Source organism: Barbus barbus (genome assembly GCF_936440315.1).
Source record: "Barbus barbus genome assembly, chromosome: 26".
Lineage (NCBI taxonomy): Eukaryota > Metazoa > Chordata > Actinopteri > Cypriniformes > Cyprinidae > Barbus > Barbus barbus.
This window is the reverse complement of record NC_136754.1, coordinates 27417263-27441918: the sequence shown is the minus strand read 5'-3', so window position 1 is coordinate 27441918 and position 24656 is coordinate 27417263. Positions and strand designations below refer to the sequence as shown.

Genomic DNA, 24656 nt, shown 5'->3' with positions numbered 1-24656 from the left:
TAACTTAAAATGAATAAGTTAGTCAAATAATATTTTTTGCCCATTTTAGAGACCCCCTTCTTGAATCAGGCATGTATATTTACTGTACAAATAAATGCAGCCTTGTTGAGCAGAAGAGACTTTAGTCTTTTAAAACGTTATAAATATTACAGATCCCAATCTTAACACTGTGTGAATATTATAATAAATAATAAATTTAATATAATATTCACACAGTAGAGATGTTGTAGGGTAATTATCATTATTTTTTATTTTATTTTATTTTATTTTACAGAACAACAACAAAATCACAATTAGGGATGCACGATATTTATCGGACAGATAAATTATCGACCGATATAAGAGAAAATGACGTCATTTTTATTGCTCCGATAAATAAATTAAATCCGATAACTAGATCCGATAAAGTATTCTTGCTGGTAAATCAATCAATCAGTCTGATTTATCTGAGATTCATCTTCTTTCCGAGTGCAAGTGATTGCAGCTTCAGGGGCCGCTCACATATCGCGCCTAAAAACGCGTGGAAAACGCAAGCGCCGCTTTCTCCTTTTTTTCCAAAGCGCTCGGGCGGTTGCACTCTGGAGGCGTCTGTCGTTGCTAAGCAACCATCAGCTGCGCTCTCTGTTACTACAAGGAAATTTCAGCAATGGATTTCCACCACTGAAAAACCCTTGCTGTAACTAAGAAAAGTAAAAAACGCCGCAGTGTTTGGGTGCACCCTATACTTCAAAAAAGCTGCTGAGGTTTCAAAGTAATGGAAAAGGTGAGGAAGCTGATTGGTTGGTTCTTGTCACATGACCTGCGATGCGCTTGCGGCATTATGAAAAGTTGATGTTTTCATCTCGATGCGGCGTAGACGCGCCTGGAAAAAACGAGCGCGCTTCCATTATGAGCGAGCATACCGCGCGTCTACATTTGAAATAACGAACTTGAGCGCGCAAAAGACAAATATGAGAATGGGCACTCAAACTGCAGTGACTCTCAGCATGTGTTGTGCTCATTACGTCATCATTTGCGAACATGTCTTCGCCGGTCTGGAAGTTTTTCTCGGTCAATGCCATTGCTATTTCCAACGCATGTTCAGCAAGGATTCCGAAAGGAGGAAAAAAGGCATCAAGTAGGGTTGTGACAGTGAGGAAATTTTCCCACTGGTTAATCGACGTGTCAACATCTTACCGGTATCACCTCGGTGGATGGGGGGGGGGGGGGGGACACGTCGTTTGAGTCTTCTCTCTTTTCCTCGCTTTCCTTCGGTTTTAAATAGCTTGTAAGCTCTGTGCGCGTTTATTTTCACTTTCAAATTAGTGGCAATTCGGCGTCAATTGCTTGAATTCAAAATACAACATAGAACATATAGCTAACTTTTATTAACAAAACGAATAAAAATAAACCATGCTATATGCCTAATATAAAATAACAGATAACTTACAAATTTTAAATATGCATGGTAGGCCTATACAAAACTGAAAATCAGTAAAGACTGAGGAACAAATAATTATAAAATGTAGAACGTTTATTAGTGAGATGGAAAGTTTTGAGGCACGGACTGCATACACCTTGATGTAAAATAAAGGGAAAAATATCAGTTTAAATAAAATAAAAATCAGCAACTGTGGAACCAAATAGGCTAAATGAGAAACGAATGTTTAAAAAATAAATAAATAAACCTTCCAATATCACCTTTGATAAATGGCAGGTCAACAGGCTTTTCAAAATCCAAAAATATTTTTAAAACAGGCGCTTTTACATTTCGTTTTGAAACTCTTCTGCCATCGTCTTGTCTTTTTCACCTCACTCTTGTCAGTCAGCTCGACTCACTCTCCTCAGGTGATGAATGAAATCTGCGGTGGGCAAGTGATAACCAGATAACCAGTGTTGCGACTTAACCTTGGTATGAGGATGCACTTTATTTTTGTTGAGCATGCACTTTTGTTTTTCATTTTTTTCAAGGTTGACAAATGTCAATGCATTTTTTTATAATGTATTTGAAAACACGTGACAAAGACTATATCACTTTCTCATCCTCGTGCACTAAAAACGTTGAATAGATGCATTTCTTTATGCATGAAATATTTGAATATAAATTTGTTGTTAATGAGTTGTTAATTGCAGATAAGCCATAGTTCTGTCATAATTCTGTTTAACCATTTCTGTTACAAAGTATTGTGGTGCCTTACACAAAAAATAATAAACATTTGAAGAGTCAGGACTGATGTTTGCTATAGTTAGGCCAGAGCTACTAAAATATCAGTTTAATCAGTGAATCTTAGATTTTGTATTCTCCTGGGTGCTCAAATTGCAGATTATATGAAAATTATAATATAAAAATATGAATTTATCGGCATCGGCCATGAGAAGGACTTAATTATCGGTTATCGTATCGGTTAAAATTTTTCATATCGTGCATCCCTAATCACAATACTAACATAATGAATGTTGATGGAGCTTTTATTTTGGCAGAAACGCGCAGGAAGATCTCAGTGCTTTTTGTTGACAGCAGATTTATAAATGATTACGAATTTGGGAAAATGTTTGTGGCATGTATCACATTGTCACATGCCTTTAAAAAATTAATAAAAATGTTACTGAGTAAATGACGAGTAACAGTGTTTCAGCGCAGATTTTCCTCGAGCTTTGGACTTTGAGCTCGTGCAGCGCTGTTTGAATGCAATTCATGCGTGCATTAAAAGAACATAACATTCTGCAGTTTATTTAATAATCGTGTGATGCCATTTCACGATTTCAGTCATACAGTAACCAGCATCAACCACCCCTTCCTCTTCTCATCGGAGACATGAGATGCATGGCTAAACAGTCTCTCGCTGTCGGTGCTTCATGCTTGTAATGATCTTTCTCTGACAGTTTTAAATACTTTCACACTGCAGACGTGTTTGATCGCACCTCTGTTTGATCGCGTCACAACATTGTTCGGTACAATTTATTCAGTCTTTTCGCTTATTCCGAACATTTGGCGCTTCCCTAATTGAAATATTAATAGATAAACCAATTTTAGTATATATGTATATATTAATCATCTAAAACAGTATTTTAAATCTGCAGGTACCCTGTTCTGTTAATAAGAAGCATTAAGTGTTCAGTGAATGTCAGCCTCATCTTAAGAATCTGGGTTTATTCTGTGGACATACAGTATTCAGATATAGTTGTATTTTAGTATTATTTTGAAATGCATGAGTGATCTGAACTATGATATGATAAACATTAAACATTTCTCATAAAACAACAATTACAAACAAGACTAAAACCATAAGACATAAAATCATATTAAAACAGCAGCTTTCATGTTCAACAGGGTATAAAAGCAAAAAAAAAAACTACAAACATGCAAGCAATGCCTTTTGTCTCCAAACTAAGTCATGTTTTGCCCACAGTCTACTGCCAATAGAGTAACTCTAATGTCCACTTTAAAAGAACAGAATCAAAGCACTTTCAGTTGATCAGATCTGACATGAGTTTAAAAGGACTGTTCTGTGTGCATTGCATTATAACTGAACATTAAAGTGGACTCAGATGCCTTATTGTTGTGCACATATTTCAAATCACCCTGAGACCACAAAAAAAAACACTTTTATGAGCCATATGCACTCTGAATGTGTAGTAGAGGACAAAAAGTGCTGCCCCAATATATCCACAGGCATCCCATATATTTATTTAAACTAATTAAATTGCAGCTTTTTGAAGTTCAAGAATCACACTATGCCATGTAATTTAAATTTCAGTGTGATTGTGTAGCTCTCATTTAAACCAGTTAAAAATAATCTTACCTGACAGTGACATGATGTTTTTTTCATTTTTTTGTGTGCTCTAGGAGTCTGGGACAAGGTTCTTGGGCCCGTGGCTGAGAGGAGGGCTGAGACGGGCATGCTGAGACTCTTCCCCATCTATCTGAAGGGAGAGGACCTGTTTGGGCTCACCATCTCAGCAGTCACCCGCATTGCTGAATCAGTAAGTACAATCAACCTTAGTATATCACTGTATATTGTAAAGTGAGATGTCCAGTTATGTGCAGTTCGTTGATTTGTCACTGTATTGTAGCTGCCGTGTGTGGAGGCGTGCTTGAGGTATCGATTCCGTTATGGACGTAATCCCATGTTGGTGCTTCCACTGTCCATGAATCCATCTGGCTGCGCTCGTTCTGAGTTGCAGACGTACCCCCATCATGAGAGGTCAGTAGCTGAATATTGAAAAAAGAGTGTTTCAGTATTGTGAAAATGAAGGTATGGGCACATCAACAAAATTTCAGCAAAATTACATGTCATAATTTGACCTTCTACAAATAAATGCTTTAAAAGGGTCCTTAAATGTAGTTGTGGTGTTAAATGTTGCATGCGCTGCAAAAAATAAATATCTTAATCATTTTTTTGTCTTGTTTTCTAGTTCTGATATCTAAACATTTAATTGAGATGCAAAATGAATTTAGGAAAAATTTAATAAAATTGAGTTTATGCTTAAAACGAGAATAGGTATCTGTCAGTTGGGTAAGAACATCATGTTTTTACTATATGATCACAAGATACAGTAAAAGTTATTTCCATATTCTATTTAAGCTATTTTTGTTTGTAAAATTAATTGAAAGTGAATGGAAATCTGTTTGAAGTTGTATTTTCAAACTGTTGCTAATACAGCTCCAGGCCTTTACATTTAGAGAACATATCAATGTATTGTTCCCATTTATTACTTAAATTACGTTTCTTTATTTCTATTATTTGTTACATTAATTGGTTTTAAAATGGTATTGCAAAGTCTTAAATTTACCTTCATAAAACCTGCAGAAACTCTGGGAAACTGGTCCGTTGTCAATAGCATAGATATATGAAGCACTGCTCACAGAGAAGTTACTTTCAAAACTCTTGTCAATATGGCAAATTTATGTGAATATGAACAAATTTACACCTTTACATTTTGAGGAACAGAAATAATAATAATTTTTTCCCTGTCATTGTCTCCTCACAGGCTGAAGATCCTCTCTGTGTGGTCCAGAACATCTCACTGCATCCAGAACTCAACCGTGGCGGAGAGAGGATCATCTCACAGCAAGCACTTTGTGCACTCGAAGTCATCTCAGTACCGCCGCCTGACCGCCGACTGGAAGACAAACGTGTATCTGGCTCACTCTCGCATCCAGGTGAGTCCATGCACACGACATGTTTGATCATCTCACCATCTGATGCATATTGGCAAAAGCTAACTGAAATGGCCAGGTTCAGTCAGACTGACTGAAAAGGAAAAGGTTTAAGGGATTCAGATAGGCCTTGAAATACTCAAAAAAGAAAAAGTTGAAAGTGCCTTGAGTGATTACAGTTTCTGTCATTCCTCTAAGAGCATCTTAATGAAAAATGTCTCTTTTAAGCCTGTTATTGGCATTCCTCCCTCTGGCACGGTTGTGTGGTCATCTAAAAGAGCCACAGCTGATCCAGTGTCACTTCCAGTTCCCTGCCAAGCTTTTTAGAACCACACAGGCAAAAAACAGCTAAATCACGGAGACATTTGCTCTGTTAATTGAAGCAGTGGAGAATGCAAAGTACATCTGGCCCAGGTCCCACCAAAATTAAAAATATATTTTGCATATGGAAATGAAGTGACTCTTATTAAACTGGCATTAATGTACTGTAAAAAAAATATATATTTATATATATATATATATAATATATATAATGTTATTAACAGATTTTAAAATTTACATGAAAATAAAGTTTATAAAAATGCACAAAGCTTTCTGTTAGGGTTTGTACAGTATATATTGTTTAGAACTAGCTATATACAAAAACAATAGAATACAAAAGTCTATGAAATGTCATAAGTAAACATGTGAAATAGCCAAGTAAATGTGTGTATACCTACTTATTCATATGTTTGAGGACAAATTTGTACCCAGAAATGAACTAAACCTGACTTTTAGACAAATTAATTAAACCTGACAACTTTTTGGTGAAAAAATGCAGAAAGCTTTCAGCTTTAGCTTCTGGTATTTATTTGTAGCTGTATATAAAAACAGCGCAAGTCTATGGAATGTACCCACTAAACGTGTGTGTGTGTGTGTGTGTGTGTGTGTGAGAGCAAGCTCTAGCCTTGGGTGTGGTACATGTCTAATGTGTCTTGTGTCTGCAGGGTCTTGGGCTGTTTGCAGCGCGCGACATTGAGAAGCAGACCATGGTGATTGAATACATGGGGGATATTCTGCGCGCTGAGGTGGCCATGAGGAAAGAGCTGCTGTACAAGGCTAAGGTAAAGCTCGCTCAGCCACTGAGGGAACAGCGCTGGGAATAATGTTACCTTGACTTGCTGTCGGAATGCGTTTGTCTAAATCTGTGTGGATTTCTCCAACAGAACCGCCCAGTGTACATGTTCCACATCGACAGCGAGCGAGTTATCGATGCAACCCGGTCTGGAAGCCCTGCGAGGTAAGAAATGATCATATCAGCTTTCAAATGTGTACATTACTTTATACATTATGGGCAATGTCAAATCTGACATATTGTTATCTTTTCTATATTTGACACAATTCTGAGCACAATGCTGAACATCTGTGAACTGGTTCAGGATTACTATTTGAGAACCCTTCTGTTTAGAACTTTGGGGTTTTTGAGAGAAGTCTCTTATGCTCACCAAGGCTACATTTATTTGATCAAAATACAGTAAAAACTGATATTGTGAAATATTGTTTCAATTTAATCCAATTTATATCTATATATTAATATACATTTAAAATGCCATTTATTCCTGTGGCGCGAAGCTGAATTTCCTGCAGCCATTACTTCTGTCTTCAGTGTCACATGATCCTACAGAAATGCTCAGTTTTTTCTTATCAATGTTGAAAACAGTTGTGCTGCGTAATGTTTTTGTGGAAAGTGTGATTCATATTTTTCAGGATTTGTTTTTTTGTTTTTTGATGAATAGAAACGTATCAAGACTATCCTACTATCCTGTAGCTCAAATAGTAGAGCATGGCGCTAGCAACGCCAAGGTCATGGGTTCGATTCCCAGGGAAAGCAAGAGCTGATAAAATGTAAAAACTGTAACTTGAATGCAATGTAAGTCGCTTTGGATAAAAGCGTCTGCTAAATGCATAAATGTAAATGTAATCAAGACAAACCCCCCCCAAAAAATTTTTAAACTTAAGCTTTATCCCACACCGGTTGTGCTATGGACATTACTGATACCTCATTAATGATAACCCTGCTTTTGCTTTTCTATGAAATTTGAATTACATATAGTTATATAGTTAAAATTGCTGCTGAAAAGTTCAAAGTGCGCTCTAGGAAATTAGTAGTAATGAAATGAATTAATTTGAATTAAATTTATCCCGTAGGTACATCAATCATTCATGCTCACCAAACTGTGTGGCTGAGGTTGTGACGTTTGAGCGGGGCCACAAGATCATCATCAGTGCCGCCCGCAGGATTGAGAGGGGAGAAGAGGTAAGGAAAGAGGGAATTTATTAAGAATGAACTTCACAACTGAAAGTGACATTTATTTTTATGCACCCTAAATGAAATATGCACATCAGGTAACAGTGTAAAACATACCTAAAAAAATTAGCATTGGAATGCATAGCACAGTCTTGCAGGGCGATTCTGTGAGATTGATTGCTGCACATATAAAATATATGAAATAACCTCCGTATATAGCATATATGAAATCACTCCATAGAAGATCTATACAGGTGGAGCTGGGGAAGGTGGAGGGTTTCTGAAGCACGCTGCAACTGCTTTAGCAAGCACTAGCCAAGTATTTGTTGGCGAGTTATGTCAGATTCAGTTAGACCTGGTGGACTGCGTCATCTCGAGTTTCATGACAGAACTTTGGATTTATCAGATGCTATTAGATATATATAGATATATGTATATGGAAATGACTGAACAATATATTGTATCAATATATTGTGGAAATGACTTTACCATTATCTGACACTCATTTAAAGGGATAATTCACCCGAAAAATTAAAATCTGCTATTAATTTACTTACCCATCCAAGATGTTGGTGACTTTTTATTTTTTTTTTATTTTTTTTATTTTTTTTTCAGTAGAACAATAAAGTTTTTAGCTGAAACCGTGGTTCTTGGTGAAAAAAAACTTGTATACAAGATGATTTGTAAAACAATAATTTAATAATACTGTTAAATGACCGTCCCGGCCTTCCTGCATACTATACTGTGACTGTTTAACGTCATTCTGATCCAGACAGCTGCAACAGCCCTTTATAAAGCACTTGAAAGTGCTCTCAACTACATCGCATAAAGCTCTTCTGGATCATATGATGAAATACTGAATAAAGGCAGATTTTTGAAGTGTCTGCTGTCATAAGAACTTGTGCAGTGCTTCTCGTTTGAGATTTGAACCACCTCTGAATGATTTTGTTGCAGCTCTGCTACGATTACAAGCTCACCCCGGTTGCAGATCAGAGCAAGATCCCATGTCACTGTGGAGCCGCCAACTGCCGCAAGTGGATAAACTAAACAGGAGTGACACCACCAACAACTCAAGCAGCTCTGAGGTGCCAATTTACCAGAGGAGACGTGCAAAGAGGAAGCAGCCAATCCTGGAAGTTGTCGTAACAGGCGATCATTTTTTTAATGTGCAAAACTAAGAGGAAAACACAACATTGTGTGAGAGCCATTCGTATCATTTCTTGACTTGAAAGGAAAGGTTCCGTAATGTGCATGTGCCATGTGTGTGTGTGTGTGTTTGTCAGCTCGAATGCGTGTGCGTCACACGGGGCAGATTTCACCAGCGAATGAGGACGGAGAATGAGCGCGAGCACTGTGCCGGGTATTGCCTTATAGGTTGATGGAGGGGCAGGCCCATCTGTATGACGAGATCTGTAGAAATCAATGTAGAACATCACTGAATGGAGAATGTACGGAATTGACTTCCGCAAAGGGAAAAAAAAACGTTGCACTAAAAGAAAAAAAAAAAAAAGAAACCGAAAAGAAAATGAACTCACAAAAAAATACTTGATTCCATGAGTCAGTTTTATCCTAGATATCTCTCATTGTTTAGTGTAAGAAAATAAAGGTGTTTTGTATTTATTACTGTGTGAGTGAATGAATGGGCCTATTTTTAAAAGCGGTTTTATGCCGATCAAAAGGAAGCCCAACTGCGATTCTTGCACGCAGTTTGAGATTCTGTTACATCTGTAAATACCGTGTAAATATAGAGAAATATCAGAATGATTGACCAAATACTACCTTATTCACATTGATGTTCATATATTTTAGATGTGCCGTTTTGTTTTGCTTTCTTTTCCTCTTGGGAATTATTTAACAAAGACACATCATGATACCACGTGTACACGTGTAATTACGAAACTGTACAGAATTACAAAGGTGATTTCACAAGAAAAGTATTTTCTCTGTTCTTAGGATGTGGTATTTGTAGTGATTTTGTGGTTTATACATTATTGCTGACCATTTTGTTGGTTTTCATTTAATTTTATGTTACGGATAGCAGCGACACAGAATTCAAAATCGAGTAAATCAGGTGGGATTGTAGATGTAGGGATAACTGTGAAATGAACTTTAAACCTCACAAACCGATTACGAGATCACAAGGATAACCTGAGAACAGGCACAAGTAGACCACGCTCATTTTTTATAAAGGCTGTCGTATGGATTTTATAAACCTGCAATGTCGTTGTGCAAGAACGAGAAGTTGTTCGATTGAGAAGTTTGCTTGTTGGAGATGGTTTGAGCGGGAATCGGTGGGAAAGAAGGGTCAGCATAACACTCTGAAAATGATGTACATATGAAAAACACATACTTGTATTAGTTTTATTGATTGAAGTGAAGCATCTGTTAAGAGAGTGCTATTCATTTTGTAGCCAAAAACAGTTTTTCACATTTCACATGCCTTGTTATTTCAATTTGGGAGTTTCTGTGTGCACAATTTCACGTTGAAAAATGGACAGTTTAGACTTTGTATTGTACTGGGCATGAATTTTTTCAAGAGTCAGTTGTATATATTTTTTCTCAATGAACAGCTGTAACAAAATTGTTTCATGGATATTTTCCTTGTCTTGTAAAATACATCAATTTCCTAGTGTTTTTTTTTTTCTTTTGTTTTCTTTTGCTCTGTATAGTAGTCTAAATTGTTTTCGAAACTAAAGCTTTTTTGAAGTACACAGAGCGATATAGGGTTTGGTATTTGAGGAATTGAATTTACATTTACAAAAAAATAATAAAATATTTTACATCATTAATTGATGCACTTTTTCTTCTGGTAACGTGTTGCTATTTTTGAAGTTTTACGTGAAGAAACGATTTAAAAACATGAATATTTCAGTGTTGTTTCAGAATATTAAATATTAAAAATGCTTGAAATGCCATTCCTTTGGTTAAGATGTTAGGTAATGCGTTGTTTTACTCGGTTCTCTAAAGACATTTTCACATCAAATGGCACATTAAAAACGTTTGGAAACAATACTATTTTACATTTGAAATAGTTAACCCTAGATTATTCTAAACCTGGGTAGAGGGAATCGAGGTCACGTTTCACAATTATCATAATTTACCCAGGGTTAATTAATCCTGGATTTCCATAAAAGGAAGTTTAACACTAACCACAGACCATAGGCATAACCAATGGGGTTAAAGTGCTTATTTGCATATTTGTGGTGTCAGTGTCATTGATTGGACGAATGAGGCACATGACCTGTTTACATGACTGTTCTGGCATTGCGCATCCTCTATTGCAGACAGTACTATCAAGGTTTTCCTGAAGGTACTTTTTGGACTAAAGGTAAAAATGAAACGTCTCTTTTCATTACAATTGATGCGTTTTCAGTTACCATTTGCCATTTCCTCCCTCAAACGATCATATTTATACAACAGACTGTGCTTTTCTGTGACGGTTAAAAACACATGACTAAGAGCCACATAATTTACCTTTCGCAGGGAGCTTGATAGCACAGCTGACTTTGACTGTTGACTGGAAATGATTGACCTGTCTTAACTAAAACCAGAAAGTAACCGTGCAGTAAATTTACCCTTTGCAAAGACTTGCCCCCTTAGTTATTGTTGCTACGTCCAACAAGTCATATGCTCTCACACTACACGTTTTCATGGAGTGAAAAATACATCACTGAGCAAAGAAGAAACTAACAACGCACTGACAGACAAGACAGCAGGTTACTTTCAGAGGTGGGTAGAGTATCCAAAAACTGGACAAGTAAAAGTACTTATAGAAATAATTACTCAAGTAAGAGTAAAATTATAGAGTACAAAAAGTATCCAATCAAAAAACTTTGGATCTCATGTATGAGAGAGAGTTGTTGAAGCTCTCCACCACCAGATCCTTCTGTCAGCCCTATTGGCAAAGGGTGTCTCAGGAACCGCACTCCAGTGGTTTGAGTGTTACCTCTCAGATAGGTCCTTCAAGGTATCTTGGAGAGGTGAGATGTCCAAGTCACAACATCTTGCTATGGGGTGCTTCAAGGCTCCGTTCTTGGACCACTTCTCTTCTCTGTCTACGTGGCATCACTAGGTTCTGTCATTCAGAAACATGGCTTTTCATACCTCTGCTATGACACTCAACTCTACCTCTCATTGTATCCTGATGATCTGACGATAGAAGCTCACATCTCAGCATGTCTAACAGACATTTCTTGCTGTATGAATGACCATAACCGTCAACTCAACCTTGCCAAGACAAAACTGGTTTACCAATTTAATGGTTTACCAATTTTGACCAATACGTGGCACTATTATCAAATTATTGTGGTGTGGTCAGTGTAAAGCAGGGCTGTTCAAACTCGGTCCTGGATAGGGATGGGTACCGAAACTCGGTATTTAATCGGTCTCGGGGCTAAATTATGAAAGACCGGAGTATCGATAAGCTCTGACGTTATCGGTGCTTCTGTCGGTATTGGAGAAATTAAGAAAACACACATACATTTATTGTTGCTCTCTCTCTCTCTCTCTCTCTCTCTATATATATATATATATATATGTATATGTCGCCAGCTGTTTTTATGTGCAATAATATTCAAACATTTGTCTATGATGCATTTTTGCTATGCGCAATTCAGAAGCCAAATCGCACTCACGCGGAGCTTCAGCACACGCAACATGAAAGTCCTGTTTAATTATGATAGAGGAGAGAACCAACTATTCAAACATCTGCTCACACTTTAGGCCTGTGGCTGTTATATTAAGCTAAGTATTTTATTTTATTTTTTCGATGTTGGCTTCCAAGGATTATGGCCGCATTTCTCCCTTCCCTTCATAGCGGCGCGGATTCGTTCCTCCGAACCAAAACTTATCTGAATCAGCTCAATCAGTGATTGTTATAAAATGCCGTCTTTACTGTTGCTACATTGCAGGACATATTTGATAGTAAAACGTTGAGAGTACAATCTGAACAAGTGACGCTGTTCAGGCTGAAATGTGTGTGCGCGCGTGTGCCTGCGCGGCGGCGTGCTCCAAAACAGACAAGCAAAGTACACGTTGAGCTTCCGGCGTGTCGAAATAACACACAAAAATATGCCAAAAAAATACACACACAATGTGTCAAAATGGCCGGTTATGAGAGTCTTCACTTTTATGTTTTAAGTGGACGAGAACAGTTGGGAGAAAATCCGATGCGTGTCAGTATATTGTCTTAAAGTGTCAGACTGGAGCTTGAGCCATCAATGTTAATCAAAGAACAAAATGCAAAGAGAAAATCACCCACAGCTCTTAATCTGAACAACGTTATAGCTTTAATAAACATAAATCTATCAGTACATACAGTGAAAACTATGCAGTGCTCATTTACATTTGATTACTTTTGTAACTATTACTTACCTAAACATTAATATTAGTAGACCTTCATGGAAAAATGAAAGCACTGTTTATTTCATTTCGTTTGTGTGTTTGTTTTATTGTATTTGTCAGTTTGTTTTACTTTGTTTCTTTGTTCATATTCTTACAGTATCTTATCTTATGTATATAAAACACTAAAAATACCTGCACACTGGTGCATTTACAAATTGATGAAGTGCAGGCATTTTTAGTGTTTTATATACATAAGATAAGATACTGTAAGAATATGAACAAAGAAACAAAGTAAAACAAAAAGTACCGATAAGAATACCGTTAAAGTACCGGATCGATAAGCAGTATCGATAAGAGTAGTAATACCGTTAAAACCTTAACGATACCCATCCCTAGTCCTGGAGGGCCGGTGTGTCCTGCAGAGTTTAGGTCCAACCCTAATTAAATACTCCTGAAGCAGCTAATCAAGGTCTTATTAGGCACACTAGAAGCTTCCATGCAGGTGTGTTGAGGCAAGGTGGAGCTAAACTCTGCAGGACACCAGCGCTCCAGGACCAAGTTTGGACAGCCCTGGTGTAAAGCGACAACTCAAAAAGTTTGGTGTCAATATGTCAAAGCTTTGCAGAAATACAGCCTCAGATGCAGTTTGGCTCTATGCCATTGAATTTGTTAATGTTGTAAACAAAAATCATTTCGCCAGTCAACAAGAAATGTTTGCCCCTATGGTTACATTTTTTTTTTTCGTATAAACATAAGTTCAAATTTGAGCTGTTGGTGGGACTAAAGGGTTTGAGTTAAAGACTCCAAATTTGCTATGGTGACAGTTCAGACTGTCCTGTGCCAAATGCCAAATCTAATGAGTTTCCCGTAAGTGGTTCTATGGGCTGTCACTGACTCCCAGAGTGGGAGAAGAAGAAGAGGAACACCAACGATTTTGAGAGGTGCCTAAAACAAATGAATCAAGTAAATATTAAATTGTAATATCAAATAAGTTTTAAAATCCGTCTCAGAGAGAAAAATAAATCTAAAGAATTGTATCTAATAGATTAAGTTTGTGAAGATCAGAGTATAGAGAATGAAAAAATCTAAGGATGTAGAATATTTGCAGAGTGCAAGGAGAGGAAGAGAAGTAGCCTCCAGTCTTCTGAAACTAAACATTTGATATGCTGTGCCTACTAAGTACCTACGGAAGTTATATGTACAATGGTCCTTGTAAGGCACACAGAATAGCTTAATAATAATTTGTGGTTTTAACAGCTTCATGGAGAATACAGCAAAATAAGCATAACTTAGCTCTGCAGACACTATTTTGCAAGTCTTGCAGCAGAGGTTCTATATATTATTATATTATCTATATATTATTATATACCGGGTTAATATATTATATCATCAATTGAATAATGGTTTTATATAAAAACAATTGTCATATTACATATGACAAAATAGATGAAAATAGTTATTAATTATCTTGCCATTATTCTTTGAGTGCAGAAATCTTACTTGTTTCTTATATATTTTATTTATGACAAATACACATCACAATAAGCTATGGTAAAATGGGCTTATTTGAAAGCTGCGCTAATAACATAACATACATATCAACATTGCAGTTGTACTAATTTATTCTATATTTAAATCAACAAAAAAATGCAGTTGGGACACTTCTGCTGTACTGTTAAAATCTCGTGCCTTTATAGGCGCCACAGATTTGAACTACTGCTACATCCCTCCAATATCCAGAAACCCTCTCTGACTCTCAAAAGAAGGATTTGATGGCCCTGAAACTGCAGTCCAGGGTGGGTTTCACAGCCAAGCAATTTGCAGTCAGTTGTTCCACTGTCCAAAAAATAATTTTCCAATTTATCTACATTTCAAACCCCAGGCAATTCGTTCACATCAGGTTGTCCCACCAATCTCATCTTGAGAGCTGAGTGAACTGGAACAATGTGCTCCAGACGGACCAGAGCAGAAGAAAAGAAAGCTGTTTGGCCACAGACATCAACAGATATCATGTTAGATGAAAATCAAAACCTCTGACCAAACATGCCTTGTGCAGACTGTCAGTCCTGATGAGAGCGTTTGCTCACAGGCTGCTTTTCTCTGACCATCAGTCAAACACAGATTACAGCAGAACGTACAGTACTGCGGTCTTACACCAGTACGCTGAAGTTCATTTCAAGTTCAGCATGTGTAACTTGAGAATGACATCTCTGCAAATAATATAGGATGGTGATATTTTGCTTCATTTAATTCAGACAAAGCATCACTGGGTTACAATGTAGAATCCTTAACAGAAGGCGCCACCTGCTGGTAATAATAAATGAATAAATAATCAAATATACTGTAGAATGTGCAGGAAATATATAGCTGGGCCATGTTAAGCAGTTTTAGTAATACTGTCAATAAAACACGACAATGTCCTTTATTATTATTTGTTATAGCTACACATCCAAGGATCATATAACGGAAACAAATCACATTTATTTTCATGTTTTATATTGTTCATATATATATAATATATATAGGGTACAACGGGGCTTATACGTTGTACGTTGTATTGAACATTAATGGAGCAACAGATTTTATGTGAAAATAAATCATTCAAGTTATTTTATTTCAAAAATGTGGCAAGAGGGTGGGCCTTTTACCCCACACACGGGGTAAAAGGCCCACCAGCATGGGGTAAAAGGCACACCGTATTGATACAAATACTACACATTTTTAGATTAAGGTTTTAAATAAAAAGATTAATCAACTTAGTCAAGTGAAGTGATCTGTCTATAGATATCCCCTGATGAGTGAGTAAGGGGCAGTGACCACTATGTAGGGACCCTGAGAATCAGAATGCAGCTTCTGGAGCTGAGAGAGAAAGAAAGACTGGAAACTTGAACCTGTGGACAGAGAGTCAACTTTACACGAATGGGCAGCAGAAAATCAAATAAACTACACATCAACACAGCCACGATCCTCTGAAGGCCAATATTACATACTAATGAACTAGAAGAAATCATTACTGTAGGATATGAAATATAACTGTCTGTCTGAGTGCACTAAATTCAGTTTGCACTATATTTGGATCCATATTGGATCCATTTTTTTTTATGTAACGTATAACTCACAATACAGTATCTGCTTCCAGGTATTAAGCATGGCAGAGAATCCATAATGACACAGCAGTCATTAGGTCTGATGATTGCTCTACAGGGTCGTATTACAGCCCAGCAATATGAGGCTATTTTACAGGACCAGCTGCTCCCGATTATTCAAACACTGTTCCATTATGATGATCCTGTATTCCAGGATGATAATGTCTTCACACACACTGCTACACAAATACAAAAGGGGCTTCTCGAACAGCAGGCTCCAGAATCTCCACATCTAACGCTACTCAATCTGAGAAAGTGCTGAGCAGATATCCAGCTGAAGATGATGAAGCAGTAGATATACTGGTACATGTAGTAGCCTATCATTTGTTTGCAAATACCACTTAGTTTGATACTTGATTTGAAAGTGTGCCACATGTCCAAATAGGAAAGAATAAGTATCAACCAGCTTTTTCTATTATGTTTAACATGTACCAATATCACTTACATTTTCACTAAGAAAGCAAGGATGTGGTATGTGGGTGAGTAGTTTGCACACATGCGATGCTGGAATAAAGGTACAGTTGCGCTCCCTAGAGACTGTAGTATGCACTCCGCTAATGACTTTTGCTAGAATAAAACAACTTTATATTGAACTTCAGAAACTTTTTATATTCGAAAACCAGATTTTGTATCTATTAAAGCATGTGAACTTTGCGAACAACTTACACAATATAAATCCGATACATTTATTAATAAGCTGAGTGATGTTTCTGTTAGTATCTTTGCCTTTATATGAGGAGCGAGACGGGTCATTGGATGTGGGTCTTCATGCATGAGGTTCATTTGGTTTCAGTTCTACTGGAACCTAGTTCTAAACAGCCACAACTGCAGTTACAGTACAATTTCATTTGTAGATGTGAGATGAGGAAACTAAGGTAGAAAGGTAGGGTGAAGTTAGCTAAAATGGGCTATCAGGTCAAATAAGGTTGTAGCATCATATCTCTTTAAATTAAATCACAATAACTGATCTTGCATTGTTGCTTCAACACTTCTTGACATGCAACAATAATTTTTATTAGTCTGAGTTTTTTAAGGCGGGCAGGGCGAGTGTTACATGAAGCTTGTCAGAGAAATTGTAAGGTAATTGAGTCTTACATAGAGCATTTCATTAATCACTAATAAGGGTACTAAAGCTATTATAAGTAAGCTTACCAACAAAGCAAAGGTTTATGAACAATGTTTTGACATGCCTTTTCAAATAAAAAAAAAGTTGAATTTATAAAAGAAAGATTTTTGTGAAAAAAAAGTAATTTTAGGTAAGCTAAAATGGGCCACAGTTTTCAGCTAAAACGGGCTGCACACACACACACACACACACACACTTTTAGACAGAAATTGAAGCTGAAAATAGGTTTATAGGCCTAGATATGTATCCATACAAAATCTTAACAGTCTTTTAAAAAACAAATTGCATTGCAGACAGTATGACAGGAGGACAAGCAAAGAAAGTCAGTAAAAATGAGCTGCATACACACACACTTTTACACAGAAATTGAGGGTGAAAATTGGTTTATAGGCCTACTGTAGATATGTCTCCATACAAAATCTTAACAGTCTTTTAAAAAAATACAAGCATACACACATGCATGCACACAAAACACACCAATGCACAGAAACATCTATACAACATGATCAGTTCATTTTTAATTGCATTGTTTAATTCAATATTTATTCAACTTTCTATTTAATGAAATACATTTATGGTGTTGCTATGGCACACTGAAGACAATAGTGTCAATTTACTATTAAAAAATAAAATGATTTAAGCTGAAATTACCTGTGTTGTTCTCTTTTTATATTGGCCCATTTTAACTGAACAGCTGGCCCATTTTAACTGAATGTTGTGCTGTGGCTCAAGGTACCTGCTGATACTCTAACTCTCATCATTTTAAAACTTTTATACTTTTTTACATTTAAAAAATATAAATAATATATTTAAGAGACCCCATGCTAATTTATAAGAATACCATTAGATCTCATGCATAGCTTATTTGATGGTATTATAACTCATTTACCAAAACGTGACCCATTTTAGCTGACTTATCACCCTATCAAAGCAAATTTGAATCCAATATTTGTGAACATGAAGCCATTACATGAAAATCAGGATGACTTAAAGAGATTACAGATAATTATGCTGTAAACTGTTCAGTTTCTTGCACAGACATCAATTTATTGTCAGGAGCCATATCTATTATCTTGCCTCAAAGTGTCGGCAGCCATTGACTTACATTTTATGAATAACCAAGGACCACGGTTTCAGCTAAAAAAAATCTTACTATTTTACTGAAGAACTCTCTCAAGTCAGCTCTCAAATCTGAAGCCACCCACATCTCCGATGGCCAGCAAATTTTCATTTTTAGGTGAACTATCCCTTTAAGAGTTTGGGAACCATTGATGGATAAAAGCACTGCTGTTTGAAATTAAACAGTCTGAGGAAGAAAAAAAGCATGGTTTAGAATGTCATGAGGGCGAGTAAATTATTTTGTATTTTCTGGTGAACTATTGCTTTTTTTTTTTTTTTTTTACTCCTGTTTTCGGTTTTATAAACATAGTAATATCATATAAAATAATATAATACACACAGATAAGATCAAAAATGTATCATTTTGTCATGACTTTCCTTGTAGCTATAATGGATAGAAAGGGTTTGGAATGGATAGGAAGTGACTCTGTCACTCCTTCAGCAGACACCAGCTTCACACACAGCAGGGGGATGTTGCAGAAGACAAACTTCAGAGATAAGCAAGTCTGGGATCATTAAACTTGCTTCTCAGCAGCAGGAGGGTGTGCGGGACTCGAACCCATGACAGCAGTGGAGCTGAATGCGGATGTCCTCCACGGCGCAGTGACACTGAGAAGGAACTGGAGTCTCGGGATGTGCTCGTTTTAATTCAGACGAGCTTCTGCTAAATTGACGCTACGGACGACGATTTCATCGCTAAACTGGCGTGAATATTTTCGAGTGGAGAACGCCTTCCTCCCTAAATATTAAGAGACGAATTGTGACTGCAGGAAAATGGGAAGCACAGTGATGGACTCCAAGAAAAAGGACTGTACGAAGAAATCCTCAAAGAAAAAGCGATCTCTGCGCCTGAACATGCCAGTGAGTTTCTCTTCGCACTTTATATTTGATAACTTTACTGCTTTATTAAGTGTTGGCAAGTGTTGCGTGGGCGTGTGGAACGCGTTTGATACGTTTACTGTCTTTAAAGTACAGCATGTCTTCGCATTGTCTCCATTAAGTTACATTCCAAGCGTTCTATTGAATTTTTAGAACGTTATGTATTACATTTTTAGAACATATTTGTGTTACATTGTTGCTTAAGAAGTTATTGCAACTTATTAAGCTAACATTTCAGACGATGTGATACGAGTTGCTTTATTACTCCTGCGCAATTTTTCTTACTACAGTTGTGGGGGAAGTAAAAGTATCATTTTTAGTATGAAATCAGTTCTGCTTGAGCTGTCAAAACATGAGTAGCAAACCCTCCCCCGCCCCGACGCGACGCGACGCGAACTCGTGTGGAAGCTGTGGTTGAACAGGCCTACGTTTGCTCGCGTGCGACAACAAAACTGAAAGTTTTCGAGAGAGTTGCAGGAAACGTACGCTCGTGGGCTTTGAAATATAAATGGTTTGGCACGCCATGCTATTGCTTGAGCCAGGCTGTTTAGAAAGCTGGAATAGGAAGTGAGGGAAACGGCTGAAAGAGAGCGCGTTCTGCTCAGCCGTGACTCATCATAGCGTTACATGCTCAAATACAAGCTCTCTCTGACTCTGCCTGTGTAATTAACATCAAGGCCAGGTCTGTATATTATTGCTTTATGGAATGCCGTTCAAGGGCATCTGCTCAAAACAAAGATAAGTTAAAGTTATGACATTGATAATCTGTCTTTCTTGGTGATGATAAGTAAACCACCCTGCATTCTTTGTATAGTAAAGTATTTTCTCTTTGCATGCACTGGAGACTCTCAGGTTTTCCTAGGGATGCAGCATCCTGCTCAAAGTTGGCAGGAATCTGATCCAAACATATTTTTCAGTGGAAAACAGAAACAGAATTTTTAAAGCGTTTTCACACAACCCTTGACACATGCTGTAATCTAGTGATGTTAAACCTGGCACATTGTTGTTGTTTTTTTTATTAAACGCACACATAAAAATGTAGAGATTCAATGGAGAGAATGTTTCTTTTTAGAATTTGATCAGCTAAATCACAGTGAACCGCCATTGATGAAAAGAGCTGCATAAACATTCCTTAAAGTCACAAAGAAATATGGGACGTACATCTGAGTTTAACAGGTTATCGACAGGGACGAGGTCTTTGCGTGGATTTTTAAGTGGATGTTGAGATGCGGGCTTTGCTCTCAAAGTGGAGGCAGATGAATGCGAGCTGGAAGAGACCGGTTTAAACCGACTAAACCACTGAAATATTCACCAGAGAGAAGTCTGTTGTTTTCACTGGAAAGTCCAATCATGAAATTTTGATTAAAAATGATGACGTCAGAACTTCAGAAAAAAATGTCACAACTGTCAGGGAAATACACTGGGAAAATTTCCATTTCATGCTGACTTTAAAACTTACCCTGTTGTGTTTCACGGAATAAATAACAGCACAAAGGTTTGGTACAACATGAGTATACAGTTTAGCTCCAACCTTAATAAAACACATCTGAATCAGCTAATTCAGGATTAATTCCTTGGAGGGCGTAGATTTGCACGACCCATTTTCAACTTAATATGGAAATCTTTTTATGCATTTTGGCCATTCATTTACACAACATCAGCATTTTGGCGGTCTGAAAACAGGTTTCAGTTTACAGGTTTTTAAAAATGCTACTTTTATCATCTCTGTGTAAACTACGGAAAACACAAATTTGTGAAACGGTGACGTCATGCACATGCATATTACCTGTTGGGTCTATAGAAATACGTATGTGCGTGGCCAACTATTGGCCTGGCATGTGTAATACAGCATTTTTAGTCGTTTTTTGCAGATCTGTGTGAACAGGGATTGACAGTGTTGTTGTCTATACTTGAAACTTTTCAGAAATGTAAAGGAAAAAAACAGTTTTTAGTACATAGTCCTTAGTCTTCAAGGCAAGTATGTTGGAGCTGGATGCAGCTCAAATCTGCAGGATTGGACACCCCTGCTTTAAAACATCCTACTCTGTTAACATGTTTTGACAGTCATAGCTAATATACATGATGTTTATGGATCAGTAAAGTGCATCCTATTCAAATTAATTGTGCAATAATCAATTCACAGTTGTCCAGGCTTACTCAGATCCCTTTAAGAACCTGTAAAATTTAGGATATATCCCAGCATGTTCCCTTATTTAATTGACCTCCTCCCAAAAGCTTTCTGAGATTGAAAGGGGATTTGTTTGAAAGATCCCGATCCTCTCTCTACCCCGTCCTCTGCCTCATCCTGAACCTTTGCCTGTAGCCATAAACTTCAAGCGAATCATTAACATAACCACTTGTAAACATAACACTTGACCTGTGCATCTGAAATGCTGAAAAATCATATCTTTTCTCCTTCCAGTGCTGCAGAATGACTAAAGTACTCTGTTTCTCATTAGCAAAACACCCATTGTGATTGACTACAGCCTCTTTCTTGTAAATAACATGCCATGTAGGCCTTAAATGTTTGTTTGTTGTCCATAGAGCAGAGGTCTTCTTTTGACGCCTTTACGAAGATATGACATAATCAGATGTCAACCTAATTTAAGAGTAACACAAAAACTATGAGCCATCTGCTCTACCTTAGTGTTGTTTACAGTTCTCGTTTTAGGAAAAAAAATAGTTTAAACAAATTTTCTTGTACTGATAACTTTTGGTTTACTTAAATTATCTTCCTATAGTTTACAGATCTATGATGGATGTTTCAATATCAAGGAAGGATCTAATGGGCAAAACAAACTATACTTTAGCTCTTTTGCTGGGTTGCAATCTCTCGAATCTTGTGGCTTCCTGTGGCTTACAGGAGCAATAAAACGAATCATACTGAACAGTAATTGTCTCTTTGATTCTGATATTTCATCATAGTGTAAGATTAAATATTTCCAGTTATTTATCTGCCTCAGTATTCATAACATCTCAGTCCGTACAGTATGAGAGGTGTGTCCTGGCACCGCTCATAAAGGACTCTCTGTTCATACGCTACAGTTTGGGAGGGAGTTGTTAGTGAAGAAATCTAAAATCTTGGCCTCAATACAAAACCATAAAATCCCTGGCACCATAATAAACATTTTTATAACTGTGTGCATTAATGAATTCCTGTAAGTGGGACTTTTCCGACATACTTTGGTATTGTCAGCAGGGTATTTTGACTATGACGACAACAGTGGTGTATAGTGTAAGGTAGCCTGGTTCTGCTCATCGTCTGCCTGTCAGTGACTGTGATGTTTATTTGTGGTACTTGTTGAGGAGATGAATAGCTAGCAGCAGCAGCAATAACACCACTTTTACATCATGGCAAAAGACAAAACAGTAGAGCAGTTCATTATTTGCTGTCATAGTGTTTTGGATTATTAGTGCATTATTATGTAGAAGTATAATACACTGTTTTGATACATGGCATCACTGACATGTTGAGGGTTTCTGTAAAGGAAGTAGTTTATCATTTCATCTTTCTTAAGAGGTTTAATTTTCAGAAAGTGAAACTTAGACACTGTAACAAAATATAGTTACCTTTGTCAATACGCGTTAAAGCAGGGCTGTCCAAACTCGGTCCTGGAGGGCCGGTGTCCTGCAGAGTTTAGGTCCAACCCTAATTAAACACACCTGAAGCAGCTAATCAGGTCTTATTAGGCATACTAGAAGCTTCCATGCAGGTGTGTTGAGGCAAGCTGGAGCTAAACTCTACAGGACACCGGCCCTCCAGGACCAAGTTTGGACAGCCCTGCTTTAAAGGGATAGTTAACCTTTATATGTAAAGATGTTGGTGACTTTTATTGGGTACTTTAAGAATATAATTGCTTATACGTCATGTTGTTGCGTAATTACATAAATAAATGAACTGGTGAATCAGTTATCAATCAAGTAGAACTAGTTCATAGAAAAGAATTGGTCCTCCCTGTTACCTGAGGCTTACAGCTAACAATGCTGTAAATAATGATCGGTTTCTTGCATAGACTGATTGTTTCGCTTCATAAGACCTCAATACATTGTCAGGATATATTATTATATTGTCAATATATTAATTTTGTCTTGCCTGATATGCTTTTTAAAGTGTTGGTAGCATTTACTCACATTTTACAAACCTTGATGAAAATGAATACACTGCTCAGTCAAGGTTAATACAGACCAAATACTTGGTGCATACCTAGGTTTTCTTAGTTTTCATTGCATTGAGTCATTCTTTTTGAGTGAAATGTCTAAAAACATGTGTTTGAGCCACTCTTTGTTCGGAGAAATCTACTGTTTTAAGTCAGTTAAATGAGTGTTGAATAGTTGCCTAAACTTTGACATCACCCCCCACAGTGATGTATTTCAAGCCCTACAAAACGGCATCAGCCGACAAAACCAGCCAATGTTTGATCCTGTTCCCAGTCTGCCTCCATTGAATAAGAGCTTAGAGAGTCCGTTTTGTCTTTCTTTGTGTGGATCAGGAATGTCTGGCAGAGTAAAATCTAACTCGCACAGTCATAAATTACGTAAATGGCTGTTTAATCCTAATTTTGAACATTATTTAACAGCACCTGCTTAAAGAATAATAAGGTTAAAATTAATAAAAAATGATCAAATCGGCTAATAACCTACATGGTAACAACAAATCTCGTTCATCCCTAATTTACAGTGTACTGCTGAGAAGTGTATTATGAATTTGGCTAAAAGACTGTTATTTATATTTTGATTCATACTGTTTGACTTTTATCATTAACTCTGATGTTTTGTCTTTTAACAGGATTTGAGCACATTCACATCCTCTCTTATGGATGGAGAGACTGACAGAGCAGATAAAGATGAAATGCGCAAGGTAAAATACACAAAATAGCTATCTTTTACTAGATTTCCAGAATATGTGCACATTTAGATGTATGACCATATACATTTCCATATATGAAATCAGCATATGACGTACAAACATATATGAACCCTATTAGAACAATTTCAGAGAGAGAGAGAGAGAGACCATAAATATGTATATTTCTGTATGTGTAATACATTTTGGACATGCATGTCATGTATATCCATGCTAAATCCTGTCAATACACTTCGATATTACTTACTTTACTTTTACTTTTAGTCATTTAGCAGACGCTTTTATCCAAAGCAAAATAAGAAAAAGTAACTAAAACTAAAAGTTAACACTCTGTAAATACTCTATACACACACATTTAAGAAAATACAGAAATTAAATAAAATTGACAAATGCATACAACAACAACATTTCAATAGTAAACATATAAAGGAAAAAAATAAAATTAAAATAAAAAGCGATACTTATATCCTTTGCCGGTGTCCTAGCCCGGTGGAGTCGATGGTCTTTACATTCTTTACTTTTTACTCTTTTATGTAGATATTATATAACTAAATATAAAAGATATTACAAATATATTTAATAATTTATTACAAAAACATAAATAAACAAGCAGATTTTTTCTATATAAACATATTGTTTTAATAAAGTTGCATATATGAATACAAATGTATATTGTTGACATATGATTGCTACATATAATACCATAAAAATTTATTCTATAGCTAGATATTATTAAGATGAGAATGCATGTG

At 36.7% G+C, this 24656-nt stretch overlaps 3 protein-coding genes across 5 annotated transcripts in view; all 3 read left to right on the top strand.

The window, feature by feature from the left end:
• The window catches only part of LOC306845908 (histone-lysine N-methyltransferase 2C-like), a 112985-nt gene extending 102771 nt beyond the window's left edge, over positions 1 to 10214 (top strand). Inside the window, exons 55-61 of the mRNA XM_079378922.1 lie at positions 3827 to 3963; positions 4054 to 4184; positions 4972 to 5143; positions 6127 to 6243; positions 6346 to 6419; positions 7328 to 7436; positions 8382 to 10214. Coding sequence (XP_079235048.1) covers positions 3827 to 3963; positions 4054 to 4184; positions 4972 to 5143; positions 6127 to 6243; positions 6346 to 6419; positions 7328 to 7436; positions 8382 to 8474 — 833 coding nt within the window. The 3' untranslated portion in view covers positions 8475 to 10214. The remainder of the gene's footprint in view (positions 1 to 3826; positions 3964 to 4053; positions 4185 to 4971; positions 5144 to 6126; positions 6244 to 6345; positions 6420 to 7327; positions 7437 to 8381) is intronic.
• LOC306846144 (tyrosine-protein kinase JAK1-like) overlaps positions 1 to 24656 on the top strand; it is an 830156-nt gene that overhangs the window by 273903 nt on the left and 531597 nt on the right. The gene's annotated exons all lie outside the window — the stretch shown is intronic.
• The window catches only part of LOC306845611 (5'-AMP-activated protein kinase subunit gamma-1-like), a 36483-nt gene continuing 30549 nt past the window's right edge, over positions 18723 to 24656 (top strand). For 2 of the 3 annotated variants that reach the window (XR_013781998.1, XM_079378512.1), the window contains exons 1-2: positions 18725 to 19022; positions 23827 to 23898. Coding sequence is in view for 1 of the 3 variants with exons in the window: in XM_079378512.1 (XP_079234638.1) it covers positions 18936 to 19022; positions 23827 to 23898 (159 nt within the window). In the remaining 2 variants the exon portion in view is untranslated. Of the gene's footprint in view, positions 19023 to 23826; positions 23899 to 24656 lie in introns of all 3 variants that reach the window. The other variant, XR_013781996.1, reaches the window with a different exon arrangement.